At 36.8% G+C, this 17214-nt stretch overlaps 1 protein-coding gene across 1 annotated transcript; it reads left to right on the top strand.

Moving 5' to 3' along the window:
• Positions 1-1461: 1461 nt before the first annotated feature.
• On the top strand, positions 1462-17214 carry enpep (glutamyl aminopeptidase). Its single transcript, XM_007553122.2, has 20 exons — positions 1462-2283; positions 3187-3328; positions 4450-4584; positions 4688-4808; positions 5788-5942; positions 9136-9249; positions 9322-9456; positions 9844-9909; positions 10003-10068; positions 10662-10822; positions 10902-10984; positions 11652-11788; positions 11870-11925; positions 12010-12160; positions 13022-13095; positions 13171-13275; positions 13396-13569; positions 14644-14784; positions 16589-16670; positions 16833-17214. The coding sequence occupies exons 1-20, from the start codon at positions 1622-1624 to the stop codon at positions 16977-16979; spliced, it is 2907 nt and encodes a 968-aa protein (XP_007553184.1). The 5' UTR covers positions 1462-1621; the 3' UTR covers positions 16980-17214.

Here is a 17214-nt window from a genome sequence, read left to right as displayed (position 1 = left end):
CAGATATGAGTCTGTGAAAGTGTTTTTATCTTAAATGGAAACCAAATCATAAATGAAGACAAGAAACGACTGAACAATGATGCTTATAATAAAACAGGAGTACAGATATGAAGAAAACAGTTTCCACAGAAGTTAAACTGAATGCTAAAACTAAATGTTAGGAATCAAATCACATTTTATACACAAAATCCACTTTATATCTTTATTTTATTTATTTATTTTTTGCGGAAACAAGAATTACTGAGATTATTATTTTTGTTTGGTCATCAATTTGAAAATGTTTTGTTGATTTATATATTTTTTTGTTGTTCTTTAATAAAGTTACGAACGTTTTAACCCAGCCAGAGGAGGACGTCCTGGTCTCAGCGTCCTGGCAGTGTTCAGTTTGTCACCTAATGCCGAGATCGACTCAAAACCTTCCGCAATCGACGTGTTGCAGCCCTGCTCTAACAAAGAACAGTTCAGAAACAATGTGAAATTGGAAAAAAGCTATTTATTAACTGATTAAGTCGTGTTTTAGATTGTTCTTGAAAAACTAATCAGTCACAGCTGATTAGTGGGTGAACTCACGGCTGCACAGTGAACCCACTGATATTTTACAGCAGACACCCAATCCCCTCTCTTGCAGGTACTGCGTACCCCCGCTAAATCTTTTAGGGGTACGCAGTACCTAACCGTACCCCCTTACTTTCACCCCTGCTGGTTGGTAATTAAGAGTGGCTGTTCATTAGGGAAAAATCTGTTTTCTTCATTTGAATTTTTCCATTATCATTGACTTAAGCAAGCTGCTATCTATGGCTGAAAAGTTACTTCTAAGTTAGTTTTATCTTATTTAAAGTGTACTAAAATATTTGCACTAGAATCTAAACCAAAACTACTTGGTAAAATTTTGTGTTTTTGCAACGTTTCCACTTTTCTGAGGACGTGCAACAGCATGTATAACAACAGAGGTTTAAATTTAATTCCCTCCAATGATGCAGGTTAAAACATCAGCTTTTACTAATTCTTTTATGTATTCCTGTAACCTGCACTGCAAAAACACCAAATATTACCAAGTATTTTTGGTCTAGTTTCTAGTGGAAACATCTTAGTACACTTGAAATAAGACAAACTAACTTATAAGTAACTTTTCAGCAAGATATAGGAGCTTGTTTTAAGTCTAATATTTCAGGAGTGAAATAATCTGCCAATGGAACTAGCACTTTTTCATCAATATTCAATAATTATTTACTTAAATCAACCTCCTATAACTTGCTGAAAGGCTACGTATCAGTAAGTTTTGTCTTATTTCAAGCATACTAAGACGAAAACCAGACAAAAACAAGGTACGATTTTGTTATTGCAGTGTAGCAACACGGGATGTTAAAGCCTCACTGTTGATTTACAGGCAGACAGTCGATGTTTAACAAAAAGAGGCGTGCTAACATCATGCAGGACCAAATAAAACTCTCAGTGACTGTGTGAGATTCTCCTTTTACTTCTCCTCCTCCTTCCTCTCTCCTCCCCTCAGCAGCACAGGGACAAGCTTTCACACAGCTAATCTAAACCCAGCAGCAGCTCCTGATTCCAGGAAAAGCTCAAAGCTTTTTTACCTCAGAAGTTTGCAGTTTGCAGAGTTAGCATGCCGGACAGCATGTCCATGGAATTTGAGAGAAAGGAGAAGCGGTACTGCATTCGAGGCAAACATGCAGCCATCATCTGTGCAGCAGTGGTGGTTTGCTCCTTGGCTGTTGGTTTAGGGGTTGGACTCTCTAGACCCTCCTCCTCCACTCCAGAATCCACACCAGCCCCGACTGGAGCCCCAACTGGAGCCCCGACTGGAGCCCCAACAGAGCCCCCTCCTTCTGACAGGGGGCCCTGTCTGGCTTCGTCAGACTCCAGTGGGGACTGGAAAAACTTCCGTCTGCCCGATTACGTGAAGCCGATCCACTACGACCTGCACCTGGAGCCAAACCTGGTGGATGACACCTACACTGGCACAGTGGACATCCATGTGGAGGTGAGTAAACCCACCCGCCACCTGTGGCTGCACATCAGGGAGACGTTTGTCAGCGCCAAGCCCAGGCTGAAGGTCCAGGACAGCAACGGGGTGCAGAGGGACGTGGAGGTCAACCGCTGCTTTGAATACAAACCTGAGGAGTATGTGGTGGTGGAGGCCGCGGAGGAGCTGCCGGCCACCGACCCAGGACAGGTTTACGTGCTGAGTCTGGACTTCCAGGGCTTGCTCACTGGATCGGTGGTGGGGTTCTACAGGGTCGTCTACACAGAGGAGGGGGTCACCAAGTAAGAAAAGACTTGTTAAATGAGACAATTGCTGAAACGATTAATCATGATTTATTGTGACAAATCACAATTAATTGCAATTAATCGTGATTAACCCCAATTAATCGAATATTGAAATAATCAGATTAATCATTATTAATTGGGTTAATCATGACTAATCACAATTAATTATGCTTAATCAATTATTTAAATAATTGTCAACTAATTTAGTAATCAATTAATTTTCAACTGGATTTTGCAGACTCAAAAAAGGCTCTTTGATTAAATAAATGAAAGCAGCAATTAAAACTAACTTATTAATAACTTTTCAGCAATATATCAGAGCTTGTAGTAAATAATTTCTTAATATTGATTTTAAAAAGTATTAGTTCTATTTATTTCACTTATAACAAGGCAATTTCTCCATATTATAGGAGATATAATCTGCCAGTGGAATTAAAAACGAATATTAATGGCTTATTTACTTCAAGCAAGCTCATATATCTTACTGAAAAGTTACTTGTAAGTTATTTTTATTACATTTCAAGCAAACTAAGATATTAGCAATATAGAAAACTATTTCTTACAGTGGTACTATTTGGTCGTAGAAAGAGAAATGGTACTAGATCAGTTCAGTTAAGTTAATTCAGTTTTATTGATATCTAAATGGGAAACTGGTTTGTAGCAATCATCATATTTGCAGAAAACATCCATAGAAGACATTCTGTTAGTACAACACAACTACAAATATCATGAGAAATAATTGCTCCTATTACTCTCAAATCCTAACATCATAAAACATAATGTCCCATGTGATTGCCCTGATGCATTAAAGTGCATTGTGCTTCCAAGATAACAAGTCTAGTTTCAGTATTAAGATGTTGATAGGAGTTTTTTGTATCTACATCTCTATTATCCTACCAGGAAGATTGCTGCAACTGATCATGAGCCAACAGATGCCCGGAAATCATTCCCCTGCTTTGACGAACCAAACAAGAAAGCCACTTATACAATCTCCATCACTCATGACAAGAACTACGGCGCTCTTTCCAACATGCCACCAGAGGTAGGACTGCAATCAGCCATGTTGGGTGTAAATCAAACTGTTAGGACGTTACTCAAAACCAGGGAGTACTCAAAAAATAACAAAATGTTTCATTAGAAACTGGTGGACTTTAAGTCCACACTGTACACATACATATCGAATATCCAAGTGACCTGGTCGCATTCGAAAAAAAGATCAAATACAGGTCACATTACGTAAAAGACAAAAAAAAAAATCTGAATTTGGTCACTTCAGACTGCAGTATGAACGCAGCCTAATTTACTTAAAATACCGGCAGCTGCGGTTGCGTATGATAAAATTCTGTCGGTATTTTACAGTTGCATTTCCTCCCGGTTATGATAAATATGTCGACCACTTTAGGATAAACTTGAGTGAATAATCGGTCTCTTTCTGACCACAACTGTCCAATCGAAGCAGGCTTACCAATCTAAGATTAATGAATACATTGACTGAAAATAATTTCGTAATGGAAGACGTCACCATTCAACAGCTTCTTTCCAAAGGCTTTTTTAAGTGCATCTTTGCACTTAATTTTCTTCACTTTTCTTTATTCTTTGAGCGGCAAGAAAAGCTAGGAAAAATGACTAATGCATTATTTTTAATGATTTATGATCTGTTCAAATTACCAGCAAGTTTTCCCAAATATTCAAAAGAAAAACTAATCAATTTTAAGTACTTTCAATACTTTTGTATTTTTGAAAGCATAATTAAATAATAATTTGACAGTTACTTTTGCTTTTACTGGAGTATAACTTGACTAGTTGGATCAATACTTTGACTCAGTACTTGGTTCACCACTGGTAAAAGTTGGTAATTTGGTAATAAAATACTTTGAATATTGAAATTTTGGAAAGAAATGTAAGTATGTTCCTCATGTAACCCTACATCAAGTCCCTTGGTAATTTATTATCTAGCTGTAAAAATGAACAATTGTTTTGTTTTTGCACCAAAATCCCAGCTATTGAGCATATAAAGTTTCTTAATAGTTTAAACAAAACCAAGAAACACAATATGTTTTCATTGAAAAAGTCATAGAAAGCCAGATTTGCTGTGTTTTTTTTATGTATTCCCATCAACACAAGCCAACTGTTACAATTGATAATTTTGCTTTGCATTTCCAGGGTTCTCCTGAAGAACTGCCAGGCAATAAGCTAAAAACCACCTTCCAGAAATCCATTCCAATGAGCACCTACTTGGTTTGTTTTGCTGTCCACCAGTTTGGTTTTGTGGAAAGAACGTCTGCCAGTAACATTCCTGTAAGTCTGTTTCAATCAGCGAATTAATCTGAAACAAATATTCAAACAAATTATATATTTTTGGTTGAGTTTTCAGTGATTGTTCTGGTGTTTTCTGCTGCAGTTGAGGATCTACGCCCAGCCCAGCCAGTTAAAAACTGCAGAATACGCAGCGAACGTGACGAAGGTCATCTTTGATCACTTTGAGGAATATTTCAACATGTCGTACTCCATCTCCAAACTGGGTACGCTTCAAAACCAGCTGGAAACAGTCCAGTTCAACACAATAAAACCAGTTCAATACTAGATTAAAATTCAAATCTGATAAGTTTAAAAGTAATTATAATTGATTTGAAATGTAACATTAACTCATTCAATATGCAATCCGGTTTAATCCAATTTTATACAGCCCATTTTTTTATTTGATTTTATTTATTTTATTATTTATTCAGTCAGTCAACAAATTTATTTATTATCCATTTTTCAAAACACTGCAACAATTCATTCAATTTGACTGAAAAGGTACAAAGTTTGTACCTTTCCCTATCCTACATATAAAATTAAATTACCCATTCATTATTAATTAAAATATATAAAAATCCCAAAACATACCACTTATAGATAGAGCAGTACACAGAAACATAAAAACAAAGTTAACAATTCAAAATCCAAAACAAATACAATACAATTTGAAATAATTTCCTCTTTTAACTATAGAATATTTTCTCTATTGTTTTTTTTACTTCCATAATAAACTACACTCTCTCAAGTCCATAATTTAATTCCAAATACAACTAAAACCCTATTTTTATCTACATTTTTAGCTGTATGTTTTGTAAATTTACAGACATGTCATAAATCATATATAAATCATACACAATCTGTGCTATTTTGTTCAAAAACAGCTCCTCAAATTAGTTAAATTTCCATCCCACTCAGTCCAGATAATACAGCTAATCGCGTTTGTTTTTAACATAATTTATCTTGATTCTAAACTTTAAGATATTAAATCTCCAAACTAGCCTTCATTTCATAATTTAATGCTTCATCATTCACTAAATGTGGTTTACAAATCATTTACTTTTTGTCTCCTGACATCAGTTTTATTATGTAATATAATATCACTTCTACATTGCAGCACTAAGTGAAATTATCATGCAGGAATGCAGTAAAACTTATCACGTGCGGTCACTTCAGAGGCTTCTCTGTGCTGTTCTGATCCAGATAAGATAGCCATCCCTGACTTCGGTACCGGTGCCATGGAGAACTGGGGCCTCATCACCTACAGGGAGACCAACCTGCTGTACGATGAGAAAGAGTCGTCCTCCTCCAACAAGCAGCGAGTGGCGAGCGTTATCGCCCACGAACTGGTTCACCAGGTAGAGACAGACGAGAACATACTGGTGGAAAAAGAGACAGGGATCCAGATGCAAATAAATAACAATTTGAGTTTTGAGCAAAATTTACTTCTAGTCAAGTCAAGTCAAGGTTATTTATATAGCAATTATCAAAATCATTTAGCAAATTTACATCAAATACATTGATCAAAGTTCCAGATACTACTAATCAAAATATGGGGTTTTTAGCCTTGATTTAAAGGCACTTATTTAAAGTTTGTTCCAGATTTGTGGTGCCTAGAAGCTGAATGCTGCTTCTCCGTGAAGACCTGGGGGGTCTGGAAGGTTGATGCAACACCAGCAGATCTTTAATGTATTGTGGTGCTAAGCTGTTCAGGGTTTATAAACTAACAGAAGTATCTTAAAGTCTGTTCTCTGAGCTGCAGGGAGCCAGTGTATTTACTTTAGAACTGGTGTTATGTGCTCGATCTTCCTGGTTTTAGTCAGAACGCCAGCAGCAGCGTTCTGGTTCAGCTGCAAGTCTCTGAAATCTTACTGTTGCTGTTATCAATGCAACTAAAGATAGTTTCTCTAGCTCTTGCTGGGAGATTAGTCCTTTAGTCCTGGAAATGCCCTTCAGGTGGTAGAAGGCTAACTTTATAGTTGTCTTTATGTGACTCTGAAGGTTCAGGTCAGATTTGTTTGGTTCAGTCTTTAGAAACTGAACCAAACAGTTCAGTTTCTAACAGAAACTGAAACAGTTTCTAACTGTTCTAACAGAAACAGTTAGAAACTGTTTCAGTTAGAACAGTTTCTAACAGAAACTGAACTGTTTCTAACAGAAACTGTTCTAACAGAAACAGTTTCTAACTGTTTCTGTTAGAACAGTTCTGTGAGCTGTGCTGTGACAGCAATCTGGATCGAATCCAGATCTAGCGATCTGGATTCGATCCAGATCGCTAATGCTGTGACATTAGTTTTTTAATCCTTGACATTAGTTTTTTAATCCTTGAAACATTCTTCAGGTGATAGAAGTCTGACTTTGTAACTGTCTTTATGTGAATCTGAAGGTTCAGGTCAGAATCCATCACAACATCTAAATTTCTGGCCTGATCTTTAGTTTCTAGACATAATAACTGAAGCTGTGCTTTCACTCTAGATCGTTCCTCTTTAGGTCCAAAAATAATCATTTTAGTTTTGTTTCTGTTCAGTTGAAGAAAGTTTCGGCACATCCTCACATTTATCTATTTAAGCATCTAAGCATCTGTGATTGGATGTGCTCAGAGTAACCTGGTGACATCATAATGTACAGCTGTGTATCATCTGCATAGTTAGCTACTCTTATTTTTTGTTAGAACCTTTACTAACGGGGGCATATAGATATTGGATAAGAGGAGTCCCAGGATTGGACCTTGTGGTATCCCACATTTGATTTCTGTCCACTCTAACAAGACGTTGCCTATTTATACAAAGAAATCCCTGTTTTTAGTTAAGATTTGAACTAATTGAGTCCAGAGAGTCCAGTAACTTTAATAATATATCATGGTCAGTTGTGTCACTGTGGCACTGAAGTCCAACAGAACCGACAAACAGCAAATTTAAAATGTTATCATCTATTGTGAAAGATGATATTTCTGCTTTTATAAAAGCTTTAGCTCTGTGTTGCTTTCAATCCTCAGTTGATAAGGAGAAGTTACTCTACCACTGCTGCTCCTTTCATCTCCAAATGGAAATCTTCCACTTCAACCAAACCAGAGTCCAAATTTGTCCTGTAAATCATTAAAACTGGTTTTATTTTAAATGTTTATTAGATTGCACTAAGTGAAGTAATTTATCCTCCAGTGGACGAAGATTAGAGGTCTTTCAACTTTTATGAACTGAACCAGATTGTTCCTGTTTGTTTATGTATCGTAATAAAGCTGACTCACATGAACTGTGCAGTGAACCTTTAAACCTTCAGAGTGTAAAGATAAGCGATGAACAGACAAACTCGTGGCAAAGCACATTTTTTAGGTGAAAAAATACTTTTCTCAGTACATTGTTTACAGAGAAAATGAAAGTTTTTCCAATTTGAAGGATCATTTTTGGAATAAATTAAACTTAAATGTAGTGCTAGCAGCAAAAAGCTCTTGATTTTAGGATCTTTTTTCATGGAGTTTTCCTGTGAATGTGTCGATTCTCTCTGGATACTCCAGCTTCCTCCCGTGTTTCAAAACTGGGAATGAAATACAACTTACGTAATTGTTATTGTAAACTGGAGCTTATTTTTTTATCTGTCTAAGATTTATTTAAATACATTTATTAACTTCAGTAATAAAATCAGTAACATAAATGATAAAAAACAGAAAATATGTAAAGTATACATGCAAAATTAAAAACATTAATTTAGAATTAAATAATATTGAAATGGTCTTTTCACATCAATCAGTCTTCACAGGATTTTGCAGCTGTTTTTGTGATTCTTTTTGGAATCAAAATCCCAGATTTTGAGCTAATTTAGGAATATTTGCAAGGAATTTTGACATAATCGTGCTTATGCATGATGGTAAATGTGACTTTTTGTTCCTGGCATATCAATCAGGGATGATAACTTGACATCAAGGCAGGAGTATGACAAAAGCAACAATACCGCCACCTACAGGTGAAAGTTAACACCACTTAAAAACAATATTTTTTAAAATTTTTTGCGGAAAATTTGCAATAATTCACAATTACGCATTAACTCGTGTTCTAGGAGGTTTGACACAGGCTGGAGCTATGAAAGTATGTAACCTTAATCAAAAATATCTTTTTTTACATATTTGCTGAAAGTGTCGTGATAGTATGGTATGAGACAATCTGTGAAAAAAATTGAGCTCCTCTGCCTTCGCCCAGTACTCCCAGTGGTATTTGCTCTGCTAGCTGCTAATCTGCAGCTAGCACAGCATAGCATGTTTTGAAAGCCAGGCTAGTTAGCATAGCCACAGATAACGGCAGATAAACTGTTTTCCTGTAACAGTGAGTTGTTTCTCCGCCATTAGCGTATCTGTCAGCGAGTTCATGAGGATGATTGACAGCGCTAAGACCCTCCTTTTCGCTCTGATTGGTTGCTTTGGGCAACAGTTTTAGCAAATATGTAAAAAACATGCTGCACTTTTATTTATTTTCTATTCCAATCCCCACCTGCTTGTGGATGTCATGAAATGTTTTTGCCATTCCACCTTGTTTGGATCCTCATGTCGGTTTTCTCTCTCAGTGGTTTGGTAACATCGTCACCATGGATTGGTGGGATGACCTCTGGCTCAACGAGGGCTTCGCCAGTTTCTTCGAGTACATCGGCGTGGAAGAGGCTGAGCCGACCTGGGGCATGGTGAGCTCTTCCGTTCCCCACAGAGGCGGTGAAACTCTGAGGGTGTCAGACTGACGAAGCCTCCTTTCACAGAGAGACATCATGATCATCAGCGACGTGCTTCCTGTCATGGTGGACGACGCCCTCATTTCTTCTCATCCAATCATCGTGGACGTATCGAGCCCGGCGGAAATCACCTCTGTGTTTGATGCCATCTCCTACAGCAAGGTGAAAACCTTCAGTGACTTTTTAAAACATTATGTTGCATGCACTTTTTCTTTTATTTGTTCGTCGGACATGTTGGCAACAATACAGAAGTCTTCATGACATCTGAGTAAGGATTTTGACTGAAAATGCTGCAATATATTAATTAGCATTTCAGTTTCTGAACACATAAATACAGAAAAATATCAGCTAACCTTGATTTAAACAACCACTAAACTTTATCCCTTACCTGCCTGCTGTGCTTCTTAGTCTTTGTGAAAAGATTTGTTGTCATAACAAACCTTGTCACAGGAGGGCAGGAGGGCTATCCTCCAATGTTTGTCTTTCAGCAAACCTTGGAGGTTTAATAGTCTAATAGTTTTCTAATTAGACTGTTGACCTTTCTTCCAGGGAGCTTCTGTTCTCCGCATGCTGGAGGACTGGATGGGGAGGGATGTATTCAGAGATGGCTGCAGAGTGAGTGGACAATCACAAAGAACATCCAAATAAAAATTTATAACTCAGATTTATCTTACAGTGGAGTCTGCTTCTTCTTTCTTCTGCCTGCAGAAATATTTAAAGGAGTTCTACTTCAAGAACGCAAAAACGGCCAACTTCTGGGCTTCTCTGGCTGAAGTATGTTGAAAAGTGTTTTTTATGACAGAGTGATAAAATTTATAAACTCTAGCTAGACGATATGATACAATTTCACATTTAGATTTAAGAAAATGTAAGCTTTTTCCCATTTGGTACCAAACACTGGACACAATCCTGTAGGGTAGAGGAGTTGAACTCATTTTCATTTTTGGTTGTCAGGATGTATTGATAAAACTCGATACCAAGTAAGGTTGAGGCAGCAGTGTCGTTAAAGTAAGAAACACCGCCACCTGCAGGTAGAAAACATTAATCCAATGTTTTTGACCATTTCTGTGGAAAATTTGCAATACACTTACAATTATGCATTAGTACCAAAAACTGGAAGGAATGTTTGATCTAAAATGGCTTCTGGAGCACAGAGGGCCACATAAAATGATATACGGTGGGCTGGATTTGGCCCCCAGGCCTTGAGTTTGACACATGTACTGCAGGGAATAGAAATATTGAGAGCCTAAATTGGTGCTGAAGAACTTTCAGAACTTTTACTTTTGTTCTTTTTAAGCTAGTGTTTCACAAAAAGAAAAGTAAAAACATTTTGAAGCTTTCACACAAATGTTGCTCTCTGTGTTTAGGTGAGCAACTTGCCTGTTGCAGAGGTGATGGACACCTGGACCAAACAGATGGGCTATCCGGTAGTAGATGTCACCGTCTCAGAGTCAAACGCCAAACTGACCCAGAAGCGTTTCCTCCTGGACCCGTTGGCTGACCCCAGCAAGCCCAACTCACCTTTCCAGTAGGATCCTCAGAGAGAAGCAGATGAACTGATTCCCCAACTATCATAGTTATTTACCATGATTCTGTCTGGGTTTCAGATACAAGTGGACCATTCCTGTCAAATGGTACTCCGTGAAAAGCAACAAGATAGAGGAGACGATGTTTAACAAGAACACTGCCGGTAATTCTCCCTTTTAGCTTGAAAATGACAAACTTAAAGTGTTTTGAGGCACAAAAAAACAATCCAGTGTCATTTTTATTATTAAATTAATCCAAACAGATTCTCTAAACACGTGCATAGAAGGAAATTGTCATGGAAAATTTATTTAACCATCTTTAAATACAGAATGCCTTACAGCATCTACTTCAAATGGGACATATTGATTAAAATTAATATTTTGTAGATTTTTGTGTTTCCATTTGGGTTTCTGCTGCTTCTAAAAGCGCTGAAGAAAACCAGCCAGACATTTTTTGGTAATAAGTTTGTCTTTCTGTGTCTGGAAGATGAGCCTCTTCAAAGCTTATTTGGATTTAAAGTGACAAGAATCCATTCAAGGTTAATGAATTTTAAAAACAATGCTTGGACAACTTGTCTCTTGTTGTTAAATCAACTTCATGAACTTTAATTTCTGAGTTAAAACCAATAAAAAAATTGCATTTTCAGGGCAAAAGGTGAACTTTCATTTTCAAGTTGAACCATCTTCAAATGTCTTACAGTGTATAATTCAGATCTGGAGTAACTTAATTTAAGACAAAATGAGACTGAAAGAATATGTAAATAGGATAAATATTTGTTTTAGACGCCTTTATGCTCTTAAATCAATCACAGTGATTGTTTTCTTTTTCAGAACTTGCCATCATTGACTATTCGCCCTCAGCAGACGGACTGCTGAAGATAAATAACGACCACATTGGGTTCTACAGAGTCAACCATGAAGACAGCATGTGGACTGTAATCAGTCAGCAGCTCCAGGACAACCACACGGTATTTCTGTTCTCAGATCGGATCTTTATGTTTTCAGTTTTACTCGCCCTCTGAGCTCAACTGTTCTGATTTCTTGACCAGACCTTTGATGCAGCCGACCGAACGAGCTTCATCGATGACGTTTTTGCTCTGGCGAGGTAGGAAATGAAGACAGAAGAAAACCCTGTCAACATCACAGATCAAATTAAATATAAATACTGGAAATTTTGTTTCTATTTTAGGGCTGATATTGTCAATTACGGTAACGCCTTCAATCTCACAAAGTACCTGAGAGAAGAGTCGGAGTACATCGTTTGGAGTCGTGTGGCTTCATCCATCGCCTACGTTCGAGACATGTTGTCCAACAACAAAGATCTCTACGAAAAGTTTCAGGTGAGCAGAAAAGAAATTCACAACATCCAGATATTTATCTGGATTCAAACTAAATTTCTAATTTGTTGTTTTTACTATTTTGTGCTTTGATGATTTTAAAACTAAAAGGTTGAATGCAAATGTCGACACTTGGAAATAGTTCGGCTATTTTGCCAGATTCCTCTGGAAAAAGAGACTGTAGATCTCAACAAAGCTTTTTTATTTTCTTGTTACATAAAAATTATTACGCACTATTTTTCTGTTGCAGACCACAAATCTCTTATTCAGTCAGAGTTCATTCCATGTCAGTCGAAGCTTTCAGTTAACAGGCAGGAAAAAAAACAAATTGTAAATGTATCTCCTCTTCAAATGAATAAATAAATAACAATATTAAACATATAAATAATATCAAATAAATAAAGAAGTAAATAAATAGGAAATTCATTAATGTGACTAAGCCAATTTTTTTCTAAGAATTGCTGAAAGTAGAAAAACGTTTAGAATTATATGGAAAAAGTTGTAAATTCTGAGAAATTGTTGTAAAAATTAAGTAAACAACAATCTATAATATTGCAAAAATAAATCCAAATGCAACAATTATTATATTCTTTCGTCCTTAAAATATTTTAACAGTTTAAAAGTTTTTGTTGTTTTTGCCTAATTGTTTTTTATCCTATCAGTGCTGTCTAACTTTTTGCCAAGCAGCCAAAATTATAAATACTGGAAAAAGGCAAATTATGTTTTTAATGGAACTCATTGCTGTGATTGTACATTTTCCAACTTGTTGCAACAAAAGCGACTGGTTTTGTAATTTATTTGTTTTATTATTTTATTTGCTTCCACGTTGTATTTAAGATAAATTTACATTATTCATTTTTCCAGAAACTGTTTCGTGAACTGGTTAAACCAATTGCAACGCGACTCGGGTGGACAGATGAGGGCACACAAACAGAGAGGTACAAAAGTGACACAAAGTGGTTGTTATTTTTACTTAATGGTATGAATAACATACTGTCTGTTTCATGCTGCAGGTTGCTGAGGGAAACTGTCCTCAGCATCGCATGTCAGATGGGAGATGCAGATGCACTGAATGAAGCATCAGATATTTTTAAACAGTGGATCGACAAAACTCTCAGGTTAGCTTTGTTAATCCAGTCCAACCTGCAGAACAACAGGACCATTAATTAAAATCTTAAACTTCATTTCTGACACATCTGTTGTTTAAAAGTGGTATTTTCACTCCTGTGGACCTGCAGCAGCGTCCCAGTGAACCTGAGGCTGCTCGTGTACCGCTACGGCATGAAGATGTCGAGGAGTCCGGATCACTGGAACCAGATGTTCCAGAGGTACAAAGACTCGACTCTGGCCCAGGAGAAGGACAAGCTTCTGTATGGACTGGCGTCGGTGGAGGACACAGACCTTCTGAACAAGTAAATAAAAACATATCCTTCATTTTCAAGATGGCGTAAAGGTTAGATCTCCTCAATAAGCAACAGGACAAACAGCAACTCGTAAGAAACAAGGCTTAATGTTGAGGAGGCTCAAAGGTAGAGGAATATGTTCAGTAAGTAAGGCGGGGTTTGTGTACATGTAACATGATAGTACATTTCACATTTTACAGGTTTTGTATTTCCATTTGCTTCTAAAAACAGACCAAGTACTTAAAAAAGAGCTGTTTTCTAGAAATACATTCATGATTTTAGGTGTCAGGAAAATGTAACAAATCATCATACACTGCCTCTCACCTCGCAACCGCAGGGAAGCCCAGAGAGTTACCTAGCAACCTAAGCTGAGCTCCAGCATGTTTGGTCAACTGGTTTTACCACTGTGTGCAATGGCTGCTGGAAAATACGGGTGTTTTGTTGCCGACCACTTGCTGCATTCTTGCTGATTGTGTGGGAAGCTCGACTTCTGCTTTTCAAAGATGTACGGTTGTGTAATTGCACATCTGTTTGCAGCCATTTTCACGTGAGTGTAAAAGTTGAGTTTGGGAGGCGTGGCCAGCATCAGCTCATTTAAATTTAAAGTGATAAGACGCCTTAAAACATCTTATTCTGAAAGGAGCTCAATATAGACTGAACTGACCAGACTGAAATCATACAAATTATTTTGTATGAAAAATGTCATAAATATGTTTTGTATCGCCCATAGAGAGACGTATCCTAACCTCTTTAAGGGAGCTGGAGTTCTGCTTTGGTTGCTAGGCAACTGGCTTGGTTTTGCTGGGGTTGCTAGGTAACAGGCAGTGCCTGGTGATTTGTTACTTTCTGGAGGTTTTTGAAAGAGCTCATTTTCCAGCCAAAAATGGCGCGTTTTCTTTTTAAGTTCTTGGGTTGTTTTTAGAAGCAGTAGAGACCCAAAATATGGGATTAATATTTGGTTATGGGATTATTTGATTATTCCATATAATTCTAAATATATGGGAAATATGAACATTTTTGCTCTGAAGTGAAGTAAAAACCTTGTGAAGAATAATGAAGATGAAACTTTCTTCTGTCCAACAGGCTCCTGGAGGCCACCAAAGATGAAACCGTGGTGAGGAGTCAGGATCTGTTCACCGTGGTGCGGTACGTGTCGTACAACCCACTGGGTCAGACTATGGCCTGGGACTGGACCACGTTGAACTGGGACTACCTGGTCAGCAGGTCAGTGGAACTGGGCAACAACAAGCTCAGATTTTTACCCATTTTTATATAATTAACACTTTTCAGCCTCCAAAGCACCAAAGTCTCTAAACTTAGACTAATTTACTTTGAGGCTTTCAGGAAAAATAAAAATATTTTTAAAAAGTGCAGTCACCTGATGTCCAGCTATTTTTGTAGTGTGATAAGCTGTGATAACTTATCAGACTGCAAAGACCGTTTCATCAGGAGAGAGATAAAGTAGGGAGCTTTCTGTAAGCTGTGAAATATTTCCTTCAGGGAACCATTAGGGACGTCAACTAAAATTATAGTTGTTGTTTTTGTCAAAGTCCAGATCCAATTTAAAGGAGCTTCAGTGCATCTGCTTTCTGTTTTATAAATATTCACACCTGAAACTGCTGTTTACGTCCACCAAATGAAAAAAAAAACCACATTCATGTTTATTACTAACTGCCTGAAGTTAAATCAGAACAAATTTCTCCAGTATTTGCTAAATGCCACATTTAGCAAATACTCTGTCACATTTATTTATTAATGTCTTCTCAGTTTCTTCAGTATTTGATGGTTCGAAGATATTAACAAATAAATACCTGACATTCTTTCTCTGATTACCAGTAAATAGAAATGGTTATTCTAACTGACCTAAAACAAGAGCAATTTGGTCAAATTTAACATCAGAAAAACAGACCTGTGTATGAAAACTTCTGGCTTTACCTGTTAAATCTGTTGCATCAATGCAGTTATAGCAGGAAGTGAAGACAATGCTAGGAAAGGCGTGTTACAGCTGCGCTTCTTACTAATGTCTTTATTTTCCGAGTGGTTTGGACAGAGATCCGTCGTAGAAACCAAGGGTAACTAAGGATATCTTAAAGGGCCCAACATAATATTGTCCAGCAGAATACCTGCAGCAAAATATCATCTGTATTAATTAATCCAAGTCACAGTCACATAAAATATATGTAAATATTAACATTATTTTAACTTTTTATTGAAAATGTATGTCAGGTTTTCTAGTTTCTGGGATTATTTTCCTTATTTTTTTTGTTACAAATTTCTTAAATTCAGTAACTTGCCACCAAAAGGCATAAAAAGTTACTTCTGATAAAGCTTCACACTGTAATGTCACTTAAAGGTGATTCCAATACTGTGTGAGGAATATTTAAACAAAATTATGCTGGAAACAAATCATAAGTTTGCAAATATTCTGCTTTTTATATATGTTTCATCTTGTTCACTGCAAAAATACAAATTCTATTTTATTATTTTCAGTCTAGTTTCTACTGCAAATATCTTTGTACACTTGAAATAAGACAAAGCTAACTTACATAAGATATAGGAGCTTGTTTTAAGTCAATAAATCCTTAATTTTGATAAAAATGTACGCATTTGTTTAGCATTTAGTTACGATTTTACACATGCAGGGTTAAAATAAATATTTTTTTTTCTAAATCTTGCAGAACATTTTTATTTTTGATTATTAAAACTAATTTAAAATGTATTTTAGCACAAAAACAGCTTGATTAGTTTTTCTTTGCTGCACACTACAAACTTAATTTTAATGTAGTACTCCTTATCTTGCTGTAGTATATTTATTCATTATCCATTAATATTTACTTTTTTATGCATTATATTTTGTGGCAAGGCTTTTTCAGTTTTTCCAACTTCTTTCCTTGGATTTTTTATTTTTATTTTTGAACCTTTATGATTTAATGTTAAGCTCGTCAGATCATTTATTTAATCAAAGTTGTGTTAGAAAATCGTAAACAATCTCCTGTTGGCGATGCTGATGATTCCTCCGTCCCGACAGATACACCATCAACGACAGGAACCTCGGCCGGCTGCCCAATCGGATCACAACCTCCTACAACACCAAGCTGCAGTTGTGGCAGGTCAAAGTTCATCCTGTTTTTCTGCTTCTAATCACATTTTAATACATTTATGATGTTGGAGAAGTCACTGTAAGCCTAGACTGGTTCTGAATTCATCCCTCCTGACGTTTTGTTTCTTTTTTCTCTCCTTTGCTTGTCGTATTTTTCTCTCTGGACCTTCAGATGGAGAATTTCTTCAAGCTGACTCCGGATGCAGGAGCCGGAGAAATGCCCAGGCAGCAGGCGCTGGAGACGGTGAGGAACAACATCGAGTGGATTGAGAAGAACGAGCTCGAGATCAAAGCGTGGCTGGACAGCAATGTGTCCTAGAACCAGAACCAGAACCAGAACCCAGTCCACTGAAGTTTAGCCCGTCAGTCTGATGAAAATTTACCTCCAGTGGAACAAAGACAACACTTTTTGATTCTGCGCTCAGGAAATTGTGTGAATATTCATTCCCTTATTTATAATCATGATTTTAAACCATCCTGTTAGAATGTGAATTTATAATCAGAATCACTTCAGGAACATGGAGCGTAATAAAAATATTTTTATTTATAAAGAC

Source organism: Poecilia formosa, unplaced genomic scaffold (assembly GCF_000485575.1).
Source record: "Poecilia formosa unplaced genomic scaffold, Poecilia_formosa-5.1.2 Scaffold54, whole genome shotgun sequence".
Classification (NCBI taxonomy): domain Eukaryota; kingdom Metazoa; phylum Chordata; class Actinopteri; order Cyprinodontiformes; family Poeciliidae; genus Poecilia; species Poecilia formosa.
This window is presented reverse-complemented; position numbering and strand designations above follow the sequence as displayed.

Bases quoted from the DNA above. Each gene is read 5' to 3' on its own strand.
- enpep (XM_007553122.2), top strand. From the start codon at position 1,622: ATGCCGGACAGCATGTCCATGGAATTTGAGAGAAAGGAGAAGCGGTAC. The intron at 2,284-3,186 runs GTAAGAAAAGAC...TTATCCTACCAG, and splicing joins ACAGAGGAGGGGGTCACCAA to GAAGATTGCTGCAACTGATC. The intron at 9,457-9,843 runs GTGAAAACCTTC...CCTTTCTTCCAG, and splicing joins ATGCCATCTCCTACAGCAAG to GGAGCTTCTGTTCTCCGCAT.